The 17,660-nt window shown below is 35.5% G+C and overlaps 1 protein-coding gene across 1 annotated transcript in view; it reads left to right on the forward strand.

Moving 5' to 3' along the window:
• LOC117038325 (probable ATP-dependent RNA helicase DDX60) overlaps positions 1 to 17,660 on the forward strand; it is a 79,775-nt gene that overhangs the window by 29,155 nt on the left and 32,960 nt on the right. Inside the window, 10 exon segments of the mRNA XM_033135224.1 lie at positions 3 to 89; positions 2,069 to 2,235; positions 2,771 to 2,858; positions 2,861 to 2,928; positions 4,018 to 4,167; positions 6,306 to 6,425; positions 7,530 to 7,625; positions 9,987 to 10,102; positions 10,911 to 11,053; positions 11,147 to 11,256. Coding sequence (XP_032991115.1) covers positions 3 to 89; positions 2,069 to 2,235; positions 2,771 to 2,858; positions 2,861 to 2,928; positions 4,018 to 4,167; positions 6,306 to 6,425; positions 7,530 to 7,625; positions 9,987 to 10,102; positions 10,911 to 11,053; positions 11,147 to 11,256 — 1,145 coding nt within the window.

Consider the following 17,660-nt stretch of genomic DNA (forward strand, 5'->3'; position numbering starts at 1 on the left):
AAGTAACTCGGTGAAACTTAGAGTTGAAATGGTAGGGTTAACTGCCTGCTTGAAAGCGTGGAAGGAACATTGCAGAGGCCAAGGAAAAGGTATGTGACTGTTTTTTATTTTGATGAATTGGAGAATTAATAAAAAAAATGGAATGATGATAGCTGTCACTTATTATTATTATTAACTGGAGAAGCCTTAGATGCATTATCAGATTTTATCCTTACAAAATTCCTCTAAGTATTCTTACCTTTATTTTATCAATGAACAATAAAATCTCAGCGAGAGCGCAAGTAGCAAATATTCAGCACATTCATAAACAAATTCAAATGAAATCACAATCAAAGAGAGGTTTAAAAAAAAAAAAAAACGACTTACAAAGTTGTAGGAATGGCTAAGAGAACCAGCAAAGATGGTGAGACACCCAGGAAGAACCTGTCATTCCTCTTTGAGATCTGAAGTGTAAACATTTTCTTTTTCGCTAAAACTGATACCATGTTGTGGGGACAGAGCCCAAAAAGCAGTTTCCAGGCTCTCGGCCTCACATAGAAAGGTGCTGGCTCAGGTAGTAAATGGTCGTCGACTGTGATCAAAATGGCCATCAGCTGTGGCTAGTTGGCGGCCGTCAGCTGTAACCAGTGAGCCATTGGCCACTAATATAACTGCCGTGGCTAGGCTAGCAAAAAATGGGGGGAGCTAGCAAGAAGATGGTGGCTGAGCCTGCAAGTGGAGCAGTGAGGGTTGCGAATTGTGTTGCTCCTGGTTCCTGTGTCTCCAACCCAGCCGCCAGTGAGAGTATAGTGGTATGACTCCCCTACCTATGGCTCCGTGGGTGTTCCTTTTTGGCCTCACCATGTCCTGCATTCTTATGTGGGGAGCGGGACCAGAGACCCCGCAGGACACCCTGCGTGACACATGTTTGTCAGCATGGTGAGTTCTTCCAAAAATTACTGTGGCTTCCATGCACCCTACTTTATAATTTCTGCAATGGAAAGTAGAAAAGAAGAGACAGGGAGAGGAAGATAGTGGAGAAGTAAGACTGGGTAGAGATATGTAAATTGATAGCAGGTGATATGATCACGTGCCATACTTCCAAACTGACCTTTCAAACAAACCTAATTGATGTCAGTCTTGAGCATCTCCACATTTGAATCCATTTAACACATGGTAACCAGGTTCTTTTTTTACCCCACTCTCAGTCTGCTAACTTCAGTCTGCTCTCATAGTCAGCCTTTCACTGTGGATTCTATTACAGCGAGAAGCATTAACTTGGCTTACTGTATGTGTTTCTCCCCAACCAAGATGTTGTATTAGGATTTGAAGTTGGCTGTTAGTAAGAGAGATCAAAATTAACAGTGGCTTACCCACCTGGAGAGTAAGAATTCTGTATTAAATTTTTTTTTTGTAGCCTCAGTGTTCAGTAAGTGTTTGGTAGTAGTTGGTAAATAGATAAAGTATAGGTTGACTGGAAGACAGGTGGAATCAAAACCAGCCCTAACTTGCTAAGTATGGAAAGATTATCAGTGAGGAGAAATAAAAAGGATATATATTTGACTATAAAGAAATGGAGAGGAATTAGCAAAGTCTTTATCTGGCAGTTGTAACAGGCTGCTTGATTTGAGAGGCTCCGGTGATTACACCAAATACTTATGTATGGTCAACAGTAGAACTCAATAAGTGTTGCTAAGTTTTTAACCAGATATTTAAAGTCATCTGAATATTTTTCTTTGAACTGAGCAGAGAAGGCATGAAAATAATAGGTGGAGAAAAGATTTGTTTTTCCCAGAACGTATACAAACTTGAGCTTTAATGATATTATTTCTATCAGCTACAAGATTTTTCCTTTTCTCCAACACTTACACAGCTACTTCTCAGTTATCCATGGAGATGATGAAGTGTGTCTAGTTGCACTTTAATTTTATTTTATTTAGTACTTTGTATTCCAGAACCTCCATTAATTTTAAGTAAGATAGTCAATTTAATGAGGTCCGATTGATAGCCTGAATGGCTAATCTTGGATAATGAAACATTTATTATTATTGGTGGTCTTTATAACAATTTTATTGCATTCTTTGCCAAGGTGAAACCACAAAAGATTTAAGTATAGCTGTTCAAATGATGAAAAGGATCCACTCCTTGATGGACAAATACCCAGAACTTTTACAAGAGGCAGATCGGCGACTCATAGCCAGATGCCTTAAATATTTAGGATTTGACAAGTTGGCAAGTTCTTTATATCCAACCGAGGTAACGTTTTCATAATAGCTCTATTTAATAGAGTAATTATTAGGTATGCATAAAGTGTCTTGCAAGTACAGCCACCTCTTCTAGATTTTCTTTACCTGAAAATATTTACAGTGTTCATAATCATTAGTAATTCAGCTGCCCAAATTTAAAGTAATGTAGAATTAGCAAGCTTGTACAAAATCTTGCCTGGACAAACATTAAATGCCACATAATCTCTGCAGATCCTTGAAACAAATCCTGTGTTTAATTCTAGCAAAAAAAATTAACCACTATATTGTGATTGTGAATTGTCTTTAACTGTGTCAGATTGTAGCTACAAATAGCATGATGGATATTTGAAAATTTTGATGTCTGCTAATTTACTCATAGTCAGATAATGATTCAGTGGTAAAGGACTTCTGCCATAACCATTACAAAATGTAAAGCCTGGTAAAATGATTTTCTCATAAAAACTGCTCAGTAATAAATATTTTAATTATTTAAGTGATGTTATAGTGTAATATCACTTTCAAAATGGACTTTTAAAATAATTTAGGCGGCAGCAGATGACGACATAAATAAGAAAACGAGAAAATATTCAATTGGCATTGGGCCAGCTCGTTTTCAACTACAATACATGGGTCATTTTTGATACGAGATGAGAGAAAAGATCCAGATCCCAGAGTTCAGGATTTTATTCCTGACACATGGCAGGTAATCATTGAATGAAACAAACATTTTTGTATTTTATTATTAAATGTGATCTCAGCATCTTCTCTGTATTGTGGCTCTATATATTTGTCATGAAGTGCTTAATATTGAGTCATATTAAAATTATTTTGTCATTAGGAATGTAAAATGTGAGCCCTTTTCCCTACTTAAAGAAAGTGAAATTTTCATTTCATTCATTTTTCATAAACAGACCAGTTCCTTGGAGGTACTCTGATGATTTCACATGCATATTTTCGAATTTCTCTGTCATCCAGTTGTATCGTTATGGATCAGCCTCCAAAATTCCCTGTGTCAGTAGGATTTCATATGTAAATATATAATTGTTCACAGAAAAATTTGGTATCTTAAATTGTATAGGCAATTATTTAAATATTTATGTGCCTCATCTATCACCATAGTATCTATTCTTCTATAAATAATGTAAAATTAATGTTTATGGGTATAAAATTTGGAATAAAATGGTGAGTTTCTGCATAGACTGAACCATGAACATTTACCCACAAAATGCAATTGAACGTTTTACCACATACCTCCCATCATACAGGCTTATGATTCTTTGACTAGTCATTATTTTGATGAATAAAAGGATAGGCTGAAGGGATGAAGATCCCACATGCCTTCTGAAGTAGGTACCTGGCATTATTCTATATAGAAATTAGAAGGTAAGTAGTAAAATAATGAATCACTAATTTTTTTTATTCAGCCACTTTTTCACCATTGGAAAAATACATGTTGGCTACTTCTTAGAACTTAATTTCTCAAAGCCATTCAGCACTTAATCAATGACAAATAATTTAAAAAATATCTTCCCCATAACAAGATATTTTATTCACATTCACTTTCCATTTTTCATACACAAACCCACCTCCAGGTACTCAAAAGCCTAACAAGTTCTCTCTTCTGAGAGAATATCATGACTTCTTCAGATTTTCCTGTGCCTCCCTTCAAGTGTTTTCAACTCCCAATCATTCCATTTGAGGTTCAGAAAATTATATTAAAAGTCCGTTAATATTTGTGTGTTGGTAACGTGCCATTCCCATTACTGACACAAATGTGCTCTCAACCCGGCAGCGCGAGCTCCTCGATGTTGTGGATAATAATGAGTCAGCTGTGATTGTTGCCCCAACATCCTCAGGCAAAACCTATGCTTCCTACTACTGCATGGAGAAAGTGCTGAAGGAGAGCAATGAAGGCGTCATTGTGTATGTGGCTCCAACAAAGGTAGCACTCAAGTAACTGTCATTTCCTTTCATGCTTGAACCTCCTCTTTTCAAATAATACATGTGGGCATGTAGTGAATCTATGTCATTATTTGTTTTTCAGTTTTATTGAGAGCTAATTGACATATAACATTGTATTATTTAAGGTGTACAACCATAATGATTCAATATATGAATATATTGTGAAATGATTACCACAAAAAGTTTAATTAACATCCATCACCTCAAATAATTATAAGTTTTTTCTTGTGATGAGAACTGTTATGATCTTACTCTCTTGGCAACTTTTCAAATATGCAATCCAGTATTGTAACGATAGTCCCCAGGCTGTGCATGACATCCCTATAACTTATTTATCTTACACGTGAAAGTTTGTTCCTTTTAACCATTTTATGCTCCGCCCCCATGCTTTGATAACCACCAGTCTCTTCTCTGTTTTCAGGAGTTTTAATTTAGTTTTTTAACCTGCCTGCATTTTCGCTTTTTAGTTTCAGAGGCCCAAATAATAGTTTCCTTAGAATTATTGTGAGGAAAAAATCTGGTCTTGTAGTCTTGTCATTCAACTTGTACATGAATTGTGAGAATACCCACGCTTTGCTGGACAATGTTGAGTCACTTAAGAGCCTAATATTACCACTGCGAAGTTTATGGGATATATCTACTCTGCTGTTGGACCTTAGTGACTGCCCTATTCTTAAGCCAGGTTGTTTTGCCATATTTCTTTTATGCTAGCAATGCATAATGTTGAACTTAAAAACAGAAAATATGATTTTTTGTCATTTTGGAGAAAGTTTGATTTGCAGGAAATATAAGTTTGCATATCCTCATTCACAACTCAATTGTTTTTTAATGTGATTACAATTGAGAAAGACGATTTAGTTGGGATAACTTTAATTCTACACATTAATATGAATTCAGATTCCATTTTATTTTCTAGGAAAATGTGTAGTGTTGAGTGACTTGTGGTCAGCCTCCACACCAGATTGACTAATATGATTACTTGAAATTAGCACTTTATTATCTATTGTAGCTTTTTCTGTTTTTCATGGTTATGAAAGCAATGTGTGCTCACTGTCATTAACAAAATATATCAAGAAAAATTAGCTTACTTGAAGTGGAATTGGTAAGTCAACACAATACATATTGCCAAATCACTCTTCTATATGGTTAAGTCCATTTTTATTCCTACTGGAACTATATGGCAGTGTACATTCTCTAATCTTTTCCAATGTTCTTATTATCATCTAAAAAGTTTTTGCCATACTAATAGCTGAAAAGCTTATCTTATTTAAATTTACATTTTTATTATTACCAATGATTTGGGCATCTTTATGTATGGTTTGGGTGCATTGGTATTTCTTTATTCATGAACCACTGGTGGGATGCATTTGCCCATTTTTCTTTTTCTTTGAGGAAAGGGAATGTCTTTTTATTATCAGAACTTTGTATAATTAGTATAATATTCTTTCTCTTTCAATTATAATGAATATTCTGTATTTGGTCATTTGCAGTCATACTAATTGTCACATATTGTGGTCACACTAATGAATAATATATTGTTAATATCTTTGTATAAACAGATCTATCAGTATTTTCATTTAGCTTTTCCACGTGTGTTCAAATATATAAAAATATATGAAAATGTTCAGTTTTAGTATCTTTATGCTTATGTTTTAAAATTTACATTTAACCTATATAAATTATTTTGGGGGGGGCAAAAATGTGAAATAGAGTTTTATAGGTTTACACACATTCAGATTCCGCTGGCCAGGCTACCTGCTTGATCCAGAGCATGGTTCTACCTGTTGCCATCCATATTCAAACCTAAGATGTCTGGGGGAAGTCCTTAGATATAAGAACCAGAAAGCTACCTTGACTATCCCTTACTTGACCTTTCTTTTATAGCAGACTCACACTTATCTTACTTTAGGTTGAGGTTTATCAATGAGGTTCACATACTTCGTCAAGGATCTAAACGAGAGCATGTGAGTGTATTTAGAGAAGATGAATATAAGAAAGGGGTTATTAAGCTTTCAGCATTCATAGCAGGACATTTTTTTAAATACAATTCCTGTTATTCTCTGAAGTTTTACCTGTACTTTATTATGTGATTAACAAATCTCTTTCTTTGTCAACCAGGCCCTTGTTAATCAAGTGGCAGCAACTGTTTACAATCGTTATACCAAAAATATGCCAAGTGGTGAAACTCTATGTGGTGTTTTTACAAGGGATTATCGTCATGATGCCCTAAACTGTCAGGTAGGATATAGTAATTCATGCATTTGTTATCAAATTATATAGTAGTACTTATATGACTTTTTCACTAGAAAGTCAACATCTTCACAAGGCCTCATGGAAATAATTTTCTTGAATTTACAAAAGATGAAATGGCTTTAGAGAAAAGTTAATATTGTTATATTCAAAGAGTGAGAAATAGAACTAATCTTTTTTTTAGGATACTTAGATTTTGATTTCGGATTTCTTTTATAGTTCATTGTAACTTGATTAGAATGATCTGAAGAACCCAATGTTATAAAAATATTAATAAACATTAATTACCTACTCAGAATTATTTTTTATTGATAAGTAGGATTCCCTTACTTTTCTTGATGAGTAGGATACTCATTGTAATTTTAAAAATGTCGTATTATGGTTAGAAAACTAAGTAAATCATACTCAGTTTTTCTCATTATTGAACTCATAGATAAACAATTAAGACTAAACACAAAGTGAAAACATGATTATAGAACATTGTATGGTAGACATGGAGATGTGCTGCCATGATTTGGGAGTGTGGTGAAGACAAATGCAAGCTGTCAGTCCTCCCAGTTCTGCCTCCATAATATGTATCTTGTGACTGAGCTAGACAGGGGTATAAACACCGGGCCATTTCGGCTTCATATGGAATTGCTCTGACAGCCAATATTTACTCCAGAAGTTTGAGCCACGTTGGCCAAGACTTCATCAGATCTGTTTTGAAGTTGAGCTTCTCTCTCTGCCCTACCCTGCTTCACCCACTTCCATTGTTGTTGATTCTTTATAAACGTTTTTCAACCTAAGTTGTATTTCAGGGTCAGATTTTGAAGAAATAAATCTATGACAATTAACTCTAATTTTTATTACTTTGAATGTTCATAAATAAGAATTTAAATTTCAAATCTGGTATTTTACCATTTTGACCTGTAAATTACATTGCAATTTCATAAAGTTCCAACTAATATATCACAATTTTAATGAAACATTATCAAAAGCAATATTATATCCTACTTATAGCTAGTGCTTTTGGAGTTTCCATATTCTTACAACTATGTCTGTACATAGTAAGTGCTCAAAATGTTTGTTTATACAATATATTATTTTTAGGTACTTATTACAGTGCCTGCCTGCCTTGAAATTCTGCTGTTATCTCCTCATCGCCAAGCATGGGTGAAAAGGATCAGATATGTTATATTTGATGAGGTAGGTTTGGTATTATATATCTGGGTTGATTTCTTTGTACATAAGCACTATAAAGATCTTTGGTGCTTGAGGACACCTGTCACTTTGTATGGTGTTCAGGTTGGGGAGGACCTTCCTTCTGAATGGTTTTCCCAGTGAATCATACTGGTCTTTTGGCTTCACGTTCCTGTTGCGACTCAAGAGGGTATATCAGTGTATCGGCGGAGCTCTGTATGAGAGAGGAACCTATCATTGGTGCCTACTGTTTCAGAGGAGCAGAAATAACCACTATGACATAAGTTTTCCTGGAAAGATGTCAAGCAATGGATTTGGGGCTGTAATGATGGTGTCACTTATATAAGTTATTTTATCAGTCATGGTCCCAACTGCATACAAGTGGCACACTAAAATACAATTCGAGAAGAGTATTTCCCAAAGGTGTGCATGAGGGAAACTATAAAGGTTAGTGCAGTAATTCAGAACTAGTAGCTTAGCCCTAGGCTTAAAAGGACAAGGCAAAGAAGCAGTTACTGAGACTGAAAAGGAGATTCTGACTGAGTTGGCCATGTTGTGAGGAACAGTTCCCTTAGGTGAAGGACATAGTTAGCCCAAGGTAACCTTTCAGGAAGGGAACCAATAGAATAAAGAGCTCAACTCTTATTCTCCTCCCTTCTTCTCATCTCTTGCCAAGGCTGTCCATTTGTCAAATACAATGGAACCAGAGAGCATTGGAGCACTTTTGAAGTCGTGTCTGTAGGTCAGTTTCCCTTGGCAGAGAGAACAGGGTAGAAAACAATGGAAATTTGTAGGGACAAATAGGAAATATTTAGAAAAATATTTTTAGTGACATTGTTAGGTATATTTATTCAAAGAAACTTAAAACAAAAGGATATATTCCTTTGCTCCAAGGAATTTTCAGTTTAAAGGGGGAAAAGATGATATCTATATTTAATTTAACTTTTACTGTTGTAAACGTGGGGCTACCAAGCAGGCTGTGCTTTTCATTTGTTTGATACTGATTTTTGGCTAATCTGTATATTGCATCTCAAGGGCCTTGAATAGTTCTGTTTTTTTTTTTTTTTTAAAAAAAAAAAAAAACCCAGCAATTTAGTCTTTGCAGTCTAGAACCTGGAATTGTATTCTAACCTCAAAACCCTGCAATGATATGAAATGTTTGTATAAGGGTAAAGCAGAAAAGTTCTGAAGGCCAATGTCTATTCTGGTGGGGCCAGGGAAAAGTGCTTATCTAGTACAAAGCTTAAAGTGAATATTCAGCAGAGTGGTATGTTACCTGACCAAAGCAAAGCCACATGGGCCGTGGAAAATTTTTAAAAATTATCTGGCTCTGATAGTAAGTACTTTCCAGTTGATCTCAGTGTCATCATTTAATCTGTTTATAGAAGACCGCATTTGAGAATCTAGTTTAATTTCACTTATTTGGTCAAAAGACATTCATTCATTTATTCAGCAAGTGTTTAAGGACTGTCCCCACAGTGCCAGGGCTCTGTGAGTACCGGGAACGCCCAGGTCTAAGGTCACAGAGTCATCGAAAAAAAGAGAATTAAACAATTAAGCATACAAATGACTACGCCAGCCCACACTTCTACATGTGGTGAAGAGAAAGAGCAGGCTGTTGTGACTGTGACAATGGCTGGAAGATGGCAGGACAGCTCCAGAACAGGCCATCAGAAATGTCTTTCTGAGGGACGTTAAGCTGAACTTACAGGTGGAAAAGAGGGGTGAGCGCATTTTAAGCAGAGGGAACAATATACGTGCAATCTCTAGAGTAGGATATCTCTGTTCCAGGGATAAAGAAAAGGCTAGTATGTCTGGAGCAAAGTGGGAGCAAGATGAGAAAGAGTGGTTTGAGATGAAGCTCAAGAGGCCAGCAGGGGCCAAACTATTCAAGGCAGTATATACCTCGTGAAGGAGATTATATTTTGTTCCACATGTAATGGCAAGATATTGAAGAAATTGAATTAGGGCCATGGCCTAATCTATCTTATAGACACATCATTTTGGCTATGATGTGAAGAATGTAGGGGGCGGGAAGGGTAGCTAGGAGAATAGTCAGGAGGATATTGTGGTAGTGCAGCTGAGATGTGCTGGTGACATGGTGGGCAGAAGGCATGGAGATCAATGCATAGAGTACCAACAAAGTTTTGAAAGTAAGATAAAGAGGAATTATTGATGGAGTTGTTATGAGGATTAGGTAAAACTTAGGTGTGAAGATTTTCTAATGAATTTGCGAATATTTATATGCATTTAGCATGGTTGATTAAAGGTCACAGTGCTATGTATGACAATTTAGGCTTCTGTGTCTTATTTTCAGGTGCTATGTTTAAAATAACCTTTTAATGGAGACGTTTTTGTCTTTCATAGGTTCATTGTCTTGGTGGAGAAATTGGAGCAGAAATTTGGGAACATCTCCTTGTGATGATCCGATGTCCCTTTCTGGCTCTTTCTGCTACAATAAGCAACCCTGAACATCTCACTGAGTAGGCATTAGGTTATCTATTTTGAACATTTGAATGTCATACTTTCTATATGATTTCTGAAGAGTTTCATAACTTTCTAGTGAATTTATTAACTTATATGTGGATATTTAAGGAACAGAGACTCTGTAGCACCCCTGGACAGGTGTTGGGCAAGGCCACACTTTGTAAAGAAAAACCAAGGACTCTCCAAGCCAAATCTACATTTCCCCGAGCTCTCAAAAACTGCTCACCAGAAGTGATCGATTTATGTTTCCTTTCCCTTTGTCCTTTACCAATAAGTAAAAATAAAATGGAATAATGACACACTCTCCCCTGGACCTTGAGATCTCTTATATTGTCCCACTTTGTAAATGTGTAGCTAGCAAAGCCTTATTACTCGTAGTTGAAAGCCCCGTATCATGTTGTCTCTGGGCTACATTTTTGCCCATTAATAATAACATTATAGCAAATACTCCTGTGTGCCAGGTGCTGTTCTAAATGCTTTGCCTTATTCACTTATTTTAAATGCCCAACGACCCTTATGATTTACTATTTCTGTTACTACTATTAGATAGCATTTTCAATGCTACTATTATTATTTCCACTTTAAAATGTAGCAAAAGAGACACAGAAAGATTAAGTGATTTTAACAAGAGCCATAGCTAGTAGTAAGGAAGCTGGGATTCAATCTCAGGTAGTCAGGTTCCAGGGCCTATTCCCTTAAGCACAATTTTTAACGCACGTGACATATTTCTTTATTTAAAATATTTGATGTCACAGAAAGTGGTTCCATGTTCTGCCTAAATAATACGTAAATTTACTTTTTAAGGTGGCTACAATCAGTAAAACGGTACTGGAAACAAGCAGATGATGAAATAGAAAAAAATAAAGCTTCCAAAAGAAATGCTGGCTATCGTGCCAATTTTCACAGAGACTACACGCAAAGGAAGCAATCATATAAAGTTAGACTTGGTATGTTTAATATATTCACAGGAGTTTTATCATTAGAATTATTCCAGTCATTGCATGTTTATTCATTTGGAAATTCTTGTTCTTCATTTTTAGTGATCTATGGAGAGAGATACAATGATTTAGAGAAGTACATATGTTCAATAAAACATGATGATGTTTATTTTGATCATTTTCACCCATGTGCTGCACTAACAACAGATCATGTAAGTGATACCATATTTGTTCTAAGCAATAGAAATTATTTGTATATATCACAATCGAAAAGCTGCCTAGTTGATACTTTTCAGAATGAAAGTGTAGATACTGCATAACAGATATTTAACCTTAGTTTTTAAAGTAACAAGAATAACTTTATAGTTTTCATTGGTTCCTCAATGGTATCTAGATCGGCAAAGCTTAAAAATGAAAATTTTTATCTGAAGTTTTTTGGTTAATTTTATCTATTCTTGAACACTACCTGTGTCCATTTTCTTTCTTCTCAGCTTCCATGTCTATCTGTCCACTTCTCTGAAACTACCTCTTTTCTTAGTGCATCTGCAACTGTATGTGGACAATAGCTAGTGCATGTGAGAATCTGACCACCATGAATTAGTATAAACCAGGAAAAGACACATTTCACTAACAATCACAACATGAGTTTTTGGTTGTGATGTAATAAAATGGAGATCTTAAAGAGATCTCATTTGAGGCAGTGGGATTTGAGTGGGGGAAGATTTCTTAATTTTTCTTGCATATTTTTTTTGTTTCTTATCCTATTCCCAGGAATGGCCCATTCAAACTCTGGTTGCTTCTCAAAGTGATAATTAGTCAATAGTTTGTCTTCCAAGATCTGGCAAGTTAAATATTTTCTTAATTCTGTTGTCATATTAAGCCTTCTAATGTGACAATTTTTAAGGCACATGAAGCTTTCTTTAAAATATTTGATGTCACAAGAAGTAGTTCCATGTTCTGCCTAAATAATATTTTTGGATCTGCAAGGCTAATTTAGATAAATAATAAAGATAATTCTGATTTTGCTAAGTCTTTAGTGGCTTTCCTTTGGAAATGGCTACATGCACAGCTCCTAGCTTGGCTTCCTAAGAAGGTCGTCTATCACCTGGCCCCATAGTCCTTTCTATTTATCCGCTTGATATGTCTTACCTGGATGCCCTCGTGCTATATTGTTTCTAGAATATTTCACCCCAGATGCCAAATGCCAGTTGTCCAGATCCTGTTTATCTTTTAGGACTCTTCTAATGTGAAACATCTTCAGAATCCATCTAAGACTTTCTTAGCTGGACGTCATCTCTCCACGGCACCTTATCTGCATTTCTTAATGACAACAATGATGGTCAGCTTGCTACTAAAGTTGTTTACATTCATGTCTTCTTTATCTTACTAGAAGAATTCATTGAAGACAAATTTTTTGTCCTTATAGTTCCTAACAAACTGCTATGTATATAAAAGGTGCTTAAGAAATGTATGTTAAAGAACGATAGCCAACCTAAGTTGGCACTTACTTTGTGTTTTAAGAATTTTACATATTTTGTCTCTTTTAACTATCACAACAATTTTAGGATGGATTCTTTATTGATATTCCCAATTTGCAAATGAGGAAGGTGAATCATAGAGAACTTGACTAATTCACTGTTGCACCACTAAGTAAGTTGTGGGACCAGTATGCAATATCATTGATTCCAGAGCCTGCTCTCTCATCGTTGTCTTCTGAATGGTCTGTTGAACAAATACCTGAATGAGGGAATGAAGGAGCCCACCTTATAGGCTTTGGGCTATGACAATGGCTTCTAAAAGCAACCAAATGAATCGTAATAATGGCGACTTTCTAATTGGATTTTATGATGGTAGTTTCTCATTTGTGTGGCAATGACCCAATCCAAAATGTAAATAAAACTAAAATATGGACAAAATTCCAGTGACCTAACTCACACCCAAAAACTAGAATACAGATGATAACCCACATATAAATAAGAAGACTCCTTTCTCTCTCTCTCTCTCTTCTCTCTCTCTCTCTCTCTCTCTCTCTCCTCTCTCTCTCTCTCTCGATTCTCTCACTCTCTCCCCTCCTTCTCCCTCCCTCCATCTCTCGTTTCTTTCCCCATTATTACATGGCATTTTAAAAACAGCCTAATATTTTTAAAAATTTATTTTATGTAGGATGGTTCAAGGCAAGTTATCTTTCAGTAGCAACAAGTGTAGTGGTTTGGATACTTGGCAAGATTGTCATTTGGTCCAAGTGACTTTCCTCTATTTTCAGTAGCTATTAATGGAGTAACTGGAAAGCAGTGGACCTGCTACAGTGTGCTCTGACCCTATGTGGCTTCTGCAAAGGTTATGCTGTGGTATGGATCTTCTTAAGACCTTTGGACCTTTCCAGCAGGAATACAGAATGAACACAAAGGCTTGGACGTGATGAAATATGTTTTTATAGCTGTGTGTGTAACATGTGTTTACACAGGATGTTTCCTAAAGTAGCAGTGATAAAAGCAAGTAGACCTTTCCATATGAGTAAATGATAATTGTGCAGTATACTTCAGATTAATATGAAAGTACTGAGTTGCAAGAAAAAGCATAATAAATTATAGCAACATGAAGAGAAGAGCCATCAACCTTAGTTGTCTCCTCTATAGCTCTATCACTAAAATTGTTTCTGAAGGGAAGCGGTGGGCAGAATGAGTGAGCTGACCTTAATCCAACTGAGGTGAGGGATTGCCTTCAGTCCATAGAAGGCTTGTTTCTGGCAAAGAGCAGAGTCTGGCCTTTGCCACCAATTATGCCACACAGGAACAGCTGCTCACTCCTGGAGAGCTCTAGCACCAGGAAGTCCTTGGAATAACTGCTGTCAGGCTCTGTTCAACATGGATCAATGCTTATAGTCACCTATGGCGTTAGGGATAACGCGGTTTGCAAAAATGACATCATGGTATAATACTATTGTGTTTATCAATGAAGAATGACAAATCTATGACTTTTTAAAAGTTAACTTTTTGGCGGTGACATTGGTTAATAACATTATATTTCTAGTGTACACTTCTATAATACACTATGACCTTTTCTTTCTCTTCCTTTGCTCCCTCCACTGGCTCAGTTTGCCAGCTCAATAGTTATTGTTTGGTAGAGAACTGAATTGAATTCCAAGCTTTTTTTTTTTTAAATTAAAGTTTATTGGGGTGATAATTGTTAGTAAAGTAACATAGATTTTAGGTGTACAATTCTGTATTACATCATCTATAAGTCCCATTGTGTTTCACCACCCAGAGTCAGTTCTCCTTCTGTCACCATATATTTGATCCCCCTTACCCTCTGGTAACCACTAACCCATTATCTGTGTCTATGAGTTTTTGTTTCTCATTTGTTTGTCTTATTCTTTTGTTGTTTTTGGTTTATATACCACATATCAATGAAATCATATGGTTCTCTGCTTTTTCTGCCTGACTTATTTCGCTTAGCATTATACTCTCAAGATCCATCCATGTTGTCACAAATGGTCCTATATCATCTTTTCTTACTGCCGAATAGTATTCCATTGTATATATACCACAACTTCTTTATCCATTCATCTATTGAAGGACATTTTGGTTGTTTCCATGTCTTGGCCACTGTAAATAAAGCTGCAATGAACATTGGAGCACACTTGGCTTTATGGATAAATGTTTTCAGATTTTTTGGGTAGATATCCAGGAGAGGGATTGCTAGGTCATATGGTAATTCTACTCGTAGTTTTTTGAGGAACTTCCACACTGCTTTCCATAGTGGCTGCACCAGTCTGCATACCCACCAATAGTGTATGAGGGTTCCTTTTTCTCCACAGCCTCTTCTACACTTGTTGCTATTTTTGTCTTGTTGATGATAGCCATTCTAACTGGGGTGAGGTGATACCTCATTGTGGATTTTATTTCTATTTCTCTGATGATTAGTGATGTTGAGCATTTTTTCATATGTCTATTGACCATTTGTATGTCTTCTTTGGAGAAATGTCTCTTCAAGTCCTCTGCCCATTTTTTGACTGGGTTGTTTGTTTTTTTGTTGTTGAGTTGCATGAGTTCCTTGTATATTTGGAGGCACTGTTTGCAAAAATCTTCTCCCATTCAGTTGGTTGCCTCTTTATTTTGTCGATGGTTTCTTTTGCTGTGCAGAAACTTTTAAGTTTGATATAGTCCCATTCATTTATTTTAGCTTTTACTTCCGATGCCTTTGGAATCAAATTCATAAAATGCTCTTTGAACCCAAGGTCCATAAGTTTAGTACCTATGTTTTCTTCTATGTAGTTTATTGTTTCAGGTCTTATACTTTGATCCATTTTGAATTAATTTTGGTACATGGTGACAGATAGCATTCCAGTTTCATTCTTTTGCACGTGGCTTTCCAATTCTGCCTGCACCATTTATTGAAGAGCCTGTCTTTTCTCCATTGTATGTTTTTGCTTCTTTGTCAAAAATTATCTGTCCGTATTTATGTGGGTTTATTTCTGGGTTCTAAATTCCATTCCAATGGTCTATGGGTCTGTTTTTCTGCCAAAACCATGCTGTTTTGATTATTGTTGTCCTGTAGTACAAGCTAACGTCAGGGAGTGTGATACCTCCAGCATTGTTCTTTTTTCTTAAGATTGCTTTGGCTATTCGGGGTCTTTTGTGGTTCCAAACAAATCTGATGATTTTTTGTTCTATTTCTTTAGGACTCTGCTGTGCAGGGAGTCCTTTGTGGAGTTATAGTTGTTCAATTTGTTGTAAATTCTAGGGGAGATTTCCAGAGGCTCACCTCACGCCGTCATTTTGATGACGTCAAATTCCAAGCTTTTAAGGCATAGATTTGTTAAACTGATTTAAAAATTAAGAACTATACATTACTTAATCAATCACCTTGACAGTTGAGGAATCATCATGTGCCAGGTATTTTACTAGGCCTAATACATATATTGTCTAACTTAATTGTTACAACAAAATCTGTGTCATAGGTGGAATTGTCCTCCATTTAAGAAATGAGGAAACTCAGGCTTCTGTACAAGGCTAAGAGACTTAAGAAATCATAAGCACTCTAGTGACCAAAATGGAAGATTTAAGTCTTAAAAAATTATGATAATTCTTGGATTTATTTTGTTTTTTTTTATTTTATTTAAGTGAAATAAGTTACCACTTTCAAGTTGTAATAATAGAGAACAACATGCTAATATTCCAAATAATATATTCATTTACTATTTTGGCAAAATGTGGTCCTTACTATCTAGCTAGCTTTCAATACTCAAACTGAGAGATGCTAAATGGTGATTCCATTCAATTATTTGGATCCTAATAGTTTTTTTAACACGCCTAATTCAAAACGTAATTAATTTTAATTAAAATATATTTAACATAATAACGTGTAAGTTTAAGGTATACAACATGTTGATTTGATTAATTTAACATATTGCAATATGGTTTGCCTTGTAGCCTTAGCTAAAACCTCTATCAGGTCACAAAATTATTGTTTCTTTTTTGTGGCAAGAATAATTAAGATCTCATCTCTTAACATGTTCGATGTTTTAGTACAGATATTGTTTCTATAATCACCATAGTGCACATTAGATCTTCAGGACTTATTTATCTACTAGTTTTAAAAAGTTTAAAAAACATGTGCTGATATATTTATCCTGTTTGGTTTTACACAGTCTGTAAGATGGGAGCAGAAATATTTGAATTTCTATATTATAGATGAGCAACTAGCATTTATAGGTGGAATTAAAACTAGATCTTCTGATTCAAACTCTATTGCATGTTTTTTAATTAAGTTTATTGGGGTGTCAATGGTTAGTAAAGTTACCCAGATTTCAATTTGCAATTCTGTAATACATCATCTATATATCACATCGATGTGTTAACCTTACACAGAGGAGTCAGTTCTCTTTCTATCACCATATATTTGATCCCACACTTTCCATTCACAAAACAATTTATTTTTCAACTGTATTGTGTTTTGGAATGGCTTTTCTTAGCCCAGATTTCCAACCTGAGTGTCATAACTTGTTAACTGCTATTGACCAAAACAAGTATCCTATTTCAAATCATTTTGGAGAAATCTGCATACTATGTAGTCCCCTCTTTGAGATTTTACATTTCCAATGTGAAACCTTGAATAAAGCCTATTTAATAGGCTTTGAAAACACACACGCCCCCTTTTCTTTTGAAGGATACCTATTAACATCCTCAGGGATTATGGTCCCAAAGGCAATTGATTCATATCAAAGTGGATGAAGCAGAAGATACTACAATACAAACTTTTTTTTGATAACAGGAATTTTTATTATACTTTAAAATATCTGTGGAAAAATTAATGATGCTGTCCAGACGGCTTAAAGTTGAAACCAAGTTAGTGACCTAGGGGAGAAGTTTCCTTGAGTGTCTTGAAAGTGATCTGAGAACCTTAGGCTTAAGTTAACCCAGCTCTGATCTTTATTAAGCAAATAAAATTTGCCCCTTGTTAGCCTGACTTGGTACTCGAAGCAAAGAATCATATTCATAATTAAACCAATTTCAGTTTCAGCTGCTGGATAGAGGGCTTGTTTTCTTGTTTAAACTGAGTCCACAAATATTTTAGCTTCCCAATACTCTGATTTGAAATGTGGAAGCAGTTTATA

The sequence above is a fragment of the Rhinolophus ferrumequinum genome, chromosome 18, assembly GCF_004115265.2.
Source record: "Rhinolophus ferrumequinum isolate MPI-CBG mRhiFer1 chromosome 18, mRhiFer1_v1.p, whole genome shotgun sequence".
Lineage (NCBI taxonomy): Eukaryota > Metazoa > Chordata > Mammalia > Chiroptera > Rhinolophidae > Rhinolophus > Rhinolophus ferrumequinum.